The sequence below is a fragment of the Haliotis asinina genome, chromosome 4 (genome assembly GCF_037392515.1).
Source record: "Haliotis asinina isolate JCU_RB_2024 chromosome 4, JCU_Hal_asi_v2, whole genome shotgun sequence".
NCBI classification, from domain to species: Eukaryota; Metazoa; Mollusca; class Gastropoda; order Lepetellida; family Haliotidae; genus Haliotis; species Haliotis asinina.
In genome coordinates this window covers 11,756,374-11,768,796 of record NC_090283.1, presented here as the reverse complement: position 1 = coordinate 11,768,796, position 12,423 = coordinate 11,756,374, and the positions used below count along the sequence as shown (strand labels likewise).

Here is a 12,423-nt window from a genome sequence, read left to right as displayed (position 1 = left end):
AGAGCTGCGAACACCCAGGCCCCGGTTGCTGTTATACAAGGGGATGTTAGTGCTGTAACTGTAGCTCCTGTACCTTAACATACACTTAAGGTAATCTTAGTGCTAAGGTTGTTTTAAACAAGAGCCCCCTGACTGATGTCCTCCGGCTGTTGTCCCAGGGCTGATCTGATAGTATAGAGGGTCAGATTGATCTTTTTTTTTAGCCACATGCAGTAACATGAAGTTGGACTTAAGTAACATAACAGATGCCCATCATGTTGTGAGTCTGGATACTACTGTCCTACAAACTGATAAATACACATATTTGTTCAACAACACCACAAGACAAACTGAAATAATTTAACCTTTTATTCTTAAAATTATATTGCAATATAGGTGCAAGGTTATGTACACAACATTGTGCCATAACTCTGTACAAAGAAGCTGACCAAGTTAGCTTTCTGCTACAAGCAGCTACTCTTTACAGGAAAACTACCTCTAACTTCCATTTTCACTAAAGCTTGAGTTGACCAGCAGCTTGAAAAACACCATCCATCATGCAAAGTCAAATGACATTCGTCACCACTCGCCCATTTCCATAGCCTAAATAAGACAAAATTGTTTATGTGAAAAAACACGACAGACCAAGAGACCAAAAGATATATCACTAAGTATCTGGGGCAAAGAATCACACATTTTCGTTATTTATAGGTATAGTTTCTATCTAAAAATAAGTATAACTTTTTTCTCCCTGTAATTAAAGAACTTTCAAATGGGCAAATTTTATGTCATAGTAAGAGGATCCATATACTTTAAACAGGGATGGATAATGTTGATTGTATATGTTACTTTATTACTCATCCGTTGAAGATACTGCAGCGTAATATTTTTTACGGCAATATTACACTTGTGTAATGGTGCGTGACGTATGATGTCAAAATGGTTCAAAGTTGTTACATCACAATGCTAATGTCACTGTTGCAATTTTACTAGACCTTGCTTGACGCTCTGAAAGCAGAGAGTCCTTGCACTGTAGGCAATTTAACCAAAATGGTATTACATGGAAGGTTGTTTAGTATCCTCTACCGCTGTTTTGCAATGTTAAAAAAATGTTGAAAAAATAGCCACAAGAAGGTCTTGGGTTGACATGCTAGAACAATGCGAGTGGTCACGAATAAGCCATCCACTGTACGATGAAGTCTCAAGATACTAGTCGAACTTCTATCAAGAAAAGTTGATGAACAGTTAAAAAGCAAAAAAGCATTTATTAAGGTTTTCACAGCTGAAATAACAATGCTTCAAACAGCTACAGCAAAGGTTTGAAGAAAAAGGTTTTAAGCAAAAGATATGGAAAAACGTGATGATGATTTGAGAAGTCAGTAAAACAGACAAATAACTCTGTCTCAAGATATCATCTTAATTACATCTTACTCGAAACTTACTCATATTTTTCATGTGGGAGGTGCTGTATGTCTTTAGGTATAACAATTATCTTTTTTGCTGTACCCATTAGGACCTATATTACTGAAAAATCATGGTCCCAAATACATGTTGCTATGCAACTACCAACATCAGAATAAGTTTTCACACAACAATATCACATGTATGTTCTGCCAGTCCTTTTACTGTGATTATAAAGTTTCTAGGAGTCAAGCAGATTGATTCTGACGTCACCAGTCCTTATTAGTGGTTGCTTGTCTTGCGGGCCAGAGTATTTGTCTGACGCTGCATCTCCATTTGTACACATGGTTGCCTACCTAAGATGAGAATTACACAAACTTAAAAAAATAGAATGGGTAAAACAAACATCAAACAAATTCAACATATACACCAAAAATATCTTCTTAAAAAATAATTCTCCATGTCTTGCAAGATAGTCACATGGAGTGATGAAGGTACCAGTATATCTATCTACCAGCCATCTTTCTACATTCTTAAGCATTTGCGGTATGCATTCATTAAATACTCACTATGCTTACACTTGAAGCGAAGAGAAAAAATACAAGCCTCGTATTAAAAAATTCAACAATGCATAGGCAATATCGTTAATATCAACCTCCGCAAGGGGACTGGTTTTAAAAACAAGGAAAAACAAACCTGAATAAACACATGACTCATCCATTAAAAAAATGTCAGTTATCACCACTGAGTATTAAAATCAAAGATCTATTGTAATTCAGAGACCATATACAGGTCTCTGTGAAATTCAGAGACCATATACAGGTCTCTGTGAAATTCAACATTACGAAGTAAGGAATTTAAAAGTTAAAATAAATATTTTGATTGTTCTAGCTCATACATACACAATGATCGAAATGCTTCATCGTTAGAGTGAGCTCTGAGATATGTATTAACATGAACACTTGACTCAAAGATCCATGACTGATAAGTATAATGGTATCCTAGCAACAGATACAGATCTTAAATCTCACACCAGTCAGTCATGCTTTCTTGATGCACCTTCTCACAAGGGCCTCATGAAAGCTACAATGACTTCTCAGTCAAAGAACCTCTCAGAGCCCATCATAAAGACAATTAGACTTACGAGACATCTATAAGATCAACATTTGGCAAAATAAGTTTGTTCGATGGTGAATCTGAACATACAAACATGCAGGTAGACTTAATAATGCAATGACATCATGACCAGATAGACACAAAAATACTGATGCAATTAGATATGAGCATGTAAGGCAATTAATTAATTAATTAATTAGCCGTAGAACCTGATAACTCTATGGTGAGTGAAATCCTCAACCAACCTAATGCTATCACTCCAAGTTAAATGACACCATGAAACATCATCAACATTCCCAAATAAATACAGAGACACTGGCATACACCCATAATGCACTATAAAAATGGTGTAACCAAGGGAGACAACTGTTGTCTCCCAGTAGATTTTGTTTCTCCTCTCTACTAATTCACCTATAAATTTCCTTGATTCAACTTTGATGAAGGCAAATATTTCAAGCTTGATGCATTTGCAGGAAAAAAAACAACATGAGTAACAGCAGAAACTAAAAGTTAAAATTCTACGAATGTCAAAATGAAGGTTTGAGGTTTGCATAACAAAATGGTATCACCATGGATCAATGTACCAACCTATAAATGGAGACACATTTTAAATAAAATACAAAGAGTATACAGTTTTGCTTTTTCTAAAAATCAATGCTTGGCTTGACGAAAACAATGAAAATTCAAAGAACAGCTCAATGAACAAATCACAACCTTTGGACAAATGAAAAGTATAACGATTCCATGCTTATCTGTGAGCAGGACAAATGCATACCAGCGTACAATAATCAACAACATCTTTTCGTCTGTACAAACAAGTTGCAGGAACCACTTCCATAGTAACGTACACTTCATAACTTACAATCACCGTTTACCAACCATTTTACAAGGCAATATATATACACACAGGAAGTAAACGGTATAAAAAGTTTTCAAACACCATTTACTCCAAAGCTGACTATTTAACAGTTTGCTTAAACAGGTTTAAGCATTCTATGGCACCATGTCTTGACTGTTTTAAAAGCAAGTCTCATGTATAACTGACAACCATCAAGAATTGATTCATGCGTTTTGATTATTAGATTCTCAACTAACACAGTAAGACCAGAGGAATCTGAGACCTGATCAGGCTAGATGAAGTAAAAAGTCATGATTGCAATCATTCTTCGGAATCAATTTAGATTGCTCATACTTCCTATGGAAATAACTCAGTGTGACAGTTTTTTTATGACAATCGTAGATAAGATAAAAAATTAGAGACAATTATGTAGAAAATCAATTAAAACTTGTATGATATTGTATTACAATCAGAACACAACTGAAAGAGAAATTCAAGTCAGTGCTGTACTATATTTTAACAATCATTTACAAAAGTACATAATCCAAATACACTAACTTTAGAAATTTTTTAATCCTGCTTAAAAAAGCATAAATATACCTGCATGAGAGACATGTTATGACTATATTTGTTTTGTCAGTTTTATACAAAAATTGAAATTGTAACCCTCAAATGACACCCATCATTTAACTCTCGACACAATGACTATAATTAATCTGGGCAAGATATGTTAGTTTGGGCTACTTGTATGAATTTTAGACACACTTAACATTTAGCTTGACCTTTGTCCAGAAACCTGACAGACTCATCAGTGATGACTGGCATCATCTAAATGCATTCTTCTTTCATCTCCTCGGATGTTTACACACTCTTTATCACAACGAAAAAAGGGATAGGCAAGGTACATCATTTTGAAGCTAGCAAATACAGAAACCACTTCAAAGAGGATAATATAATGGTCTGATGATAACGAAGCTGTGTCCTGGCAGACTCGATTGTCCTTATCCTTGTGTATTGGCTAGTCTGGGGCTGATTCTGTCAAGCTTTTATGCCAGGAGAGGCCCTATTGGTCAGTTTTATGGTGAATACACCTAACTTATTGAACCAGCATTTTTTGTTATTTACAATTCATGGGGAATGGCCGCTAGATTCTTTCATACTACTATATTTATATACATATGTTCATTGCAAAGCCACCTGGTAACCTTGACGTCAATGTAATTACACCAACTGAAGCAATCCACGATTTAGAGATCTGAGATGCTGACAAGAGTATACAGTTGGCCGTGCTCAGGGCTTTGAGAAAACCGGTGTCCCTGCTACCACAGAGAGGGGGTCCATTATGCTCTACATCTAAAACATGTACACAGTCTCATCTTGCCAGAAGAACACTTGCCAAACAAGTCAGTTACATTGCTAAAGAAGTTGTGTATCATTTCATATCAGCATTGCATATTTACAAACCAATGTAACCATAGCAATGAGTAACCATGAAAACACAATAACATCATCCATGACAATAGTATTCATTACTTAATAGAAAATATAGTAACCATTTGAAATGGCCATTGTAACCATGGCAACACTTCCTTGATAGCAACCATGGCAATGAGAAACCACTGTTTTATGGTTACATTATCCATTGTAATAACACATGTTGCCTGACTGTAACCATGGCAATGAGTAACCATGGCACATATCAAGAGTATCCATGGCAACACGTAATTGGAGATTCACTGATTAAATGAAAAATGTCAAAAATCATTTCCAACTTCAGATTCAATCATAACAAACATGTTCCATGCATCTTTCAGAAAACCTCCCATGACCAAGGAATACTTCAACATTCTCAATAAATACCTACTTTCTATACTTTCTCCTGAACAACATAACCTGTGCTGTTCTCAAACCTGTGTCATAAATCTCATTCTTGGCAGTCACAAGTCCTATATTCACATCTCCAATGAAACAGAAATATTGTATCAAAAAAATATCAAATATGCAAACTGTACAAGTTACACATTTTCAGTTTACCTCACAAATCCATATAAGATAAACTACACTCACAAGGGGAAGGCTGTGTTCAATAAGGAAGTCATGCTAGATGATCTTAAATCATTTGAACATAAGGTATTTCGAACCCTGTTTGTGTAGAATGCATTTCTCATCAAATCTAAATTCTTGGCAAACTTCAAACTGCAAATGGTTATCCAGACATTACATTGATGCTACATTTGTCAAAGAAATATAAAGTTGCTTTATAAACTTACGTTAGACAACTTATTCTGTTCTGATTCTGACGAGCATCTGACATCAGAAAATAAATAACAGCCACAAGGACATGTGATGTTGAGAGACATACTGATACAAGGCCAGGCTTGAACCCTTAACACTCAAACATTTCAATCTGACAGCATTCAGTCCACTCCCAGTTTATACAAACAATATCAAATATGTATACCTTGAAATAAAGCTTTCATGACAATCACAATATGTGTTATAAAACATTATTGTACAACTTTCACATCTCTTTCAGAGTTTGAACACACTGACGTCTGTTATAACACCAGCTGTAACATTGTAACATATGTTTCACTGCTGTAACATTGTAGCATGTGTTAAACACACACTGAAACAATGTAACATGTTTCACTGCTATAACATTGTAGAATGTGTTAAACACTCAATGAAACATTGTTACATGTTTCACTGCTGTAGGATTGTAATATGTTTAACTGTTGTAACACTGTAACATGTTTCACTGCTGCATAATTATAACATCTGTTACAACAAACACTGTAACATGTTACAACATGCTTCTGTTACATAGTAACATCTAACACTGCTGTAACAATTGCAACATCTGTTACAACATAATGTGTTAACTCTTTAACATCTGTTACAATATAACACTTTCACATTTCTTAAACTGCATCACTGCAGCTTTCACATCCCCTTCAGTATAACACTTCATAACACTTCACTTCTTATCACGGTCCTGTCTTTCACGCAATGTCTCTGATATTTGCCACATTCGTCTTGTACAAACTGTCATCAAACTGAGAAACTAAAACACAGTGGGCCTTGAACAAGGCACAAGTAGTCTTCATTTTTTCCGGGGTCGGTTATGGTTATTGGAGCTTGGTGAGTTGTTGTTTGTGGCCTGTTGTGCTACCTCTTTTGCTCGTCTGGAAATAAAATAATCATGACAATATTGATTTGTCAACTGAAAACGTAGCATGAAATGTTAACAAATGACATTATAACATTCTGGGTCCTGAGTTTAGACTCAGGTTTACCAAGGATCTCAAACAATTATTTTTCCTTGAATATGCTGAAAGTTCAGAGATTGTTCTATAGATCTGCCAGTAAAATTTTTGTAAGAATAAGAAAACAAAATAACAATTAATTATCCCAGCTCAAATAAACAAACTTGTAATGTTTATCAATTGGCCAAAAATGTAAGTTAAGAAAACAATTTGTTTTAGATTGGTTGTCACCTCATACAAGCCACAAATTGCCAAATGTAAAAGACTTTTAGTATCTAAAAGGAATATTACTTCAACAGGTCATTTTTAGATATCTTTTCCCTCCACTCTTTAGGTTTTCTGAGCAAAAAATGAGAAAAAAAGAATTACTATTGGTCTGGGTTTACAGAGAAAGATACTGCATGTTTGATTTCTGCTTAACACCACACTCAGCAATATTCCAGCAGTAAAAAAGGCGATCAGTAATAATTCTTGTCTGGACCAGACAATCCAGTGACTGATCTCAAGAGAATTCATCTACTCATTTGAGATATGAAGATATACATCAAACAATTCTGACTCAGTGGAATTGTATGCCTTGGTTGGTACAGAATCATCTCACAAACAGCTCATAGATTTTGCTCAAAATATTAACTTCTTAGCCCCATGTTCTCACCAGGGAATGACAGCTACAGAAGCTCAAATTATGTGGATAATTTTTTCAACTGATCTTATAAGCCAATACTTGAAACTAATCATCAAAACAAATACAGAACTCAGGAGATAATAATAAAAATATTTGTAAAACAACGTCACTACATTGTAAGAACTGTACTGTAGCAAAGACGAGTCTCAGCATAAAGCTAGGCGATAAAGGAAGCTAGGTGATGATTTAACACAGAAAGTAGCATTAAAAATGGCAAACGGATGAATACATGATAACAGAACATATACTACAAACTAAATTTAAAGTTATACACAGCATAATGGTGTTCGATAAATTTGTCAGACTGGGATATAACATTCATGGACAACAGTCGAAATATTTCTTTGAAACAGAAAATTCAAGGCTATTGATAGAAATTGCTTGGGATTCAAGAAATGATCTGTCACATTCTGTACAATTTGTCACAGTCTAATAACATCAAATATTACGAAAAGAATTCCCTTTCCTATCTTATCAATAATGGATTAAACAATTAAAAGATAGCATAGCCATTTCATGTCATTTCTGATACAGAAAATATACTAAACAGCAAAAGAAATGCAAGTTTTGAACAAACCTCATAAAAGTAAGTGTTCATGTTTATGTCTTCTATTTACAATCTTGACAGAAAAACAGTTGCACTTCTTTTTCTGTTCAGTATATGTCTACTGAAGATGTTTATGTTGATTTGAAAAATGATTATATTAACATCTGATAGATACAGTTCTCTAAACTTTAATTACATTCCCTGAAAATAGGTGATTAATACATAAGATGAGGAAATAACTTTGATGGAGGTTTCTACCACCTTTCACCATTATGTTGTGTGTTGCTGATGCAAAAAAGAAAAACTGTGTTGCAAAGTACCGTGGTCTACCTGCTGAGGTCCTCTATGTCCACCAGCATGGAGTCCTGCTCCATGTGCAGGTCGTCCCGCTCCATCAACATCTGAACCAACTCCTCGTTCAGACCTGCCAACACAAAGAAGAATGCAAGATGATCATGTGATAAATGCATTATAAACTCATGACAACCACCAGATGAAAACTGGAATACCCTCAATGAACATTTGATGAACACAATATGTACACCTTACAAATACATGAACACATATACACAACATGAACACTTGATGAAGATGTTTGAGTGAGTGAGTTTAGTTTTAAGCCACACTCAGCAATATTCCAGCTACATGTATTTGGCGGCGGTTTGTATATAATCGAGTCTGGACCAGACAATCCAGTGATCAACAACATGAGATTCCATCTACGAAATTGGGAACCGATGACATGTGTCAACCAAGTCAGCGAGTCTGACTACCCAATCCTGTTAGTCGCCTCTTACGACAAGCATAGTCACCTTTTGTGGCAAGCATGGGTTGCTGAAGGCCTATTCTACCCCGGGACCTTCACACGTCTGATGAAGATGAACTCTTGGTGAAGGAAGGTAAGTAGATGAGTAAGTGGGGTATAACTCCAATTATTTAAAAAGTAGTCTCAGTCAGTTGAAAGCTATCAGTATCAGCATGGTGCAGACTGGCTTAGAACATGTATTCAACCCCATGGTCACACACCCCTGGTCTGCTCTAGGGACACAACTCTGCAGAGTAAACTGATGAGTGAGTGAGTTGAGTTTTAAGCTGCACTCAGCAATATTCCAGCCATATGGCGGTGGTCAGTAAATAATCGAGTCTGGACCAGGCAATCCAGTGATCAACAGCATGAGCATCAATCCGCGCAATTGGGAACCGATGACATGTGTCAACCAGGTCTTGCTGACCACCTGATCCTGTTAGCTGCTTCTTACAACAAGCATAGTCCCCTTTTATGGCAAGAACCTGGACCTTCACGGGCCGTAAACTGATAAGACCAGCCTAGACAACAGGAGCACCTCTGTGCTAGGCTCTTGAAGTAGGTATAAACAGTATATACACCCAAGTTGGTATCTCACCCTCTATCTGGGTATGAAGATCATTGACAAGGACTTGTAATTGAGCTAAGTTCATGTCGTGTAGCACCTTCTTGTTGATTTTGCGGCGACGCCCATCTCCAAGGCTGGGAATACCAACCTGACAACATCAATAGAAGCCTTGACATACCAACCATTAGTTACACAATAGTGATTCAAATACAATAACTATATAACACACCGTGGATATTGTCCCTAATTTAAAAAACAACAAATTTGGCAACAATCTCTATTTGTGACATATGATTTAGGATCATCCCTTATGCTTTCACAGAACACATGATAATCAAAGTCGCTGAACTCCTAATCAAATACATGTGATTTGATATACCTGGCATGAAAAGTTAGTTTCAAAAGGTAAATGATTACACAAATTATCAGTAAAATTATTATTATGAAGTAAAATTCAGGAACCGCTTACAGCTCACCATACGTCACAGCTCACCATATGTCTCACAGCTCACCATACATCATGTCACAGCTCACCATATGTCACAGCTCACCATATGTCACAGCTCACCATATGTCACAATTCACCATACGTCACAGCTCACCATACATCACAATTCACCATACGTCACAGCTCACCATACATCACAATTCACCATACGTCGCAGCTCATGTCACAGCTCACCATACATCACAATTCACCATACATCACAGCTCACGTCACAGCTCACCATACATCACAATTCACCATACATCACAGCTCACCACACATCACAGCTCACCATACGTCACAGCTCACGTCAAAGCTCACCATACATCACAATTCACCATATGTCACAGCTCACGTCACGGCTCACCATACATCACAATTCACCATACATCACAGCTCACCACACATCACAGCTCACCATACGTCACAGCTCACGTCAAAGCTCACCATACATCACAATTCACCATATGTCACAGCTCACCATACATCACAATTTAAAATGTCACAACTCAACATATCATGATTCATCATGTCACAACTCACCATGTGTCACAACTCACCATGTCATAAATCATCGTATTACAACTCACCATATGTTAATTTGTTTCACCATGTAACAACACACGTCATGATTCACCATGTCACACCTTACATATGGTAAGCCTTTTCAACCTATGTCACAACTCACCATATGTCACAAATCAACTTACCACATGTCAAGCCTTGTAACCATCTGTCACAACTCACCATATCTAATCTCAGTATGTCAAAACTAACCATATGTTCACCCTTTTCACAATGTCACACCTCACTATATCCAAACTCACTATGTCACAACTCACCATATGTCACAACTCACTATATGTTAAGCCTTTTCACCATATGTCAAAACTCACCATGTCTGCTATAGGAGATTTCTTTTTAAGCTGTTTTTCTACTTCAAGCTGCATGTGGGCCATCGTACAAGCCTGAAATAAACAAGTTCAAGTATAGCAACATCATCAACAACAGCACCAGCAGCTACATGGTGGCCTGACAGAACACCCACAATAAATTCACACCACACACAGAAAAGATAGCAAAATTTATACAGGGTGATACTATTACTAAGTGAATGCTGTAGTCGGCAGTTCCAGTTTTCTCACAGCACCCGGTAAATAATCAAGTCTGGACCAAACAAACCAGTACCTAAGCAATAAATTTATAAAAAAACAAAAAAACAAACAAACAAACACAAAACTGATGTAAACAGTGAGGTGATACAATGCCACCTGGCCACAATGACAAGTATCCCCACAATCTGCACATACCAAAATCCCTACCATCCACACCCACCCACCAACACACATACAGTCAGTAAGCAAGTTTAGTTTTACCCCACTTTTAGCAATATTCCAGCAACATAATGGCAAAGAACACCAGAAAGGAGCTTTACACATTGTACCCAAGTGACGATTCATACTGGGGCCTTTGACCACTAGGTTACCTTATGGCCCCAATACACAGAGTGCGTACCTAGCATATATAGGAACGCAGGGACCAGTATCCTAGACACACAACACCCTCACTGGCTCCATTCCAAACACTAGACTGGAAATAAGCAGTTTCAAGGAAAAAACATTTCTTCAACTCTTCCGCCCACTCATATTTCAAAGCATGCCTGGTACTTCTCCATCAGAACACAGCATGGTTACGAGTCAACCTAAATTGCATTATGGGTAAAATGTTAAAGAAACACTTATTCCAATTGATTCTGCTTACACACCAAAAAAGAAGCAACAGATTTTTTTTGTACCAGTAACTTTACACAAAAAAATACAACCAATTAGATCTCAACTGATGGGGAGTTTATTCTCTATCTAGGTTTGAGTGTTTCGGTGTGGAAACACTGTGGATGGTCACATGTGTTAGGGCCCCACTATTTGGTGTTTACGTGTTTGTTGTTTGATGACAGACTCAGCTCTAAGATGACAGTCTCTAAAAAATCAAGTCTCGCCCAGACGATTTAGTGATTAACATCACGAGCACCAATTTCCACAACTGAGATACACAGGGAAGGGAAAGTGCAGGGGGTGTTAGTCAACAGGGGAAGGGATTTTCCTCAGAACAACATATTTTTTTCCAGTACACTAACTTTTGTCAATAACAGAAACACCCAAACCATTTAATTGTTTTCCACAATGTACATTTGCCATGAAACTCAACAGGTGCAATAAACAAATATTGTTTTTGCAAAACATTGTTTCTCTTTCATTTTATTGACAACAGACTAATGACTAAAAGAATAGAAACTTAGATATATATATTTATAAGAGAAACCCTATGCCAGAATGACCCAGTCTGATAGTATGATCTACTGTGCTAGTCAGACCTACCTGGGCTAGCGCCAGCTTGGCTTCATCCTGGAGTCGAGCCTGTTTCTTGAAGAAGTCTTCATCATCCTCCACAAGTATTGAGGGAAGCTGATGACTGGACTTGGAGCTTGACTTAGACTTGGACTTGGAGCCGGACTTGGAGCCATGCTCCAGCGACTGACAACCACTGGTGACAGGTTTTGGCTGTAACATACAAGGGTGAGTGAGTGAGTGAGTGAGTGAGTGAGTGAGTGAGTGAGTGAGTGAGTGAGTGAGCGAATGAGCGAGCGAGCTGTTACCCAACCATCAGCTTCCTTCCCCAAAATATCATAGAGTAGGGACTACAGAAATGGAATACAACTATGTTGGAAGCC

General features: G+C 37.1%; 1 protein-coding gene across 2 annotated transcripts in view; it reads right to left on the bottom strand.

The window, feature by feature from the left end:
• Window positions 1-333: 333 nt before the first annotated feature.
• Window positions 334-12,423, bottom strand: part of LOC137281273 (IQCJ-SCHIP1 readthrough transcript protein-like) — a 234,357-nt gene continuing 222,267 nt past the window's right edge. Inside the window, exons 9-13 of one of the 2 annotated variants that reach the window (XM_067812433.1) lie at window positions 12,071-12,253; window positions 10,592-10,663; window positions 9,239-9,356; window positions 8,156-8,259; window positions 334-6,522 (exon numbers count right to left, since the gene is read on the bottom strand). In XM_067812433.1, coding sequence (XP_067668534.1) covers window positions 8,162-8,259; window positions 9,239-9,356; window positions 10,592-10,663; window positions 12,071-12,253 — 471 coding nt within the window. In that variant the 3' untranslated portion in view covers window positions 334-6,522; window positions 8,156-8,161. The remainder of the gene's footprint in view (window positions 6,523-8,155; window positions 8,260-9,238; window positions 9,357-10,591; window positions 10,664-12,070; window positions 12,254-12,423) is intronic. The other variant, XM_067812432.1, reaches the window with a different exon arrangement.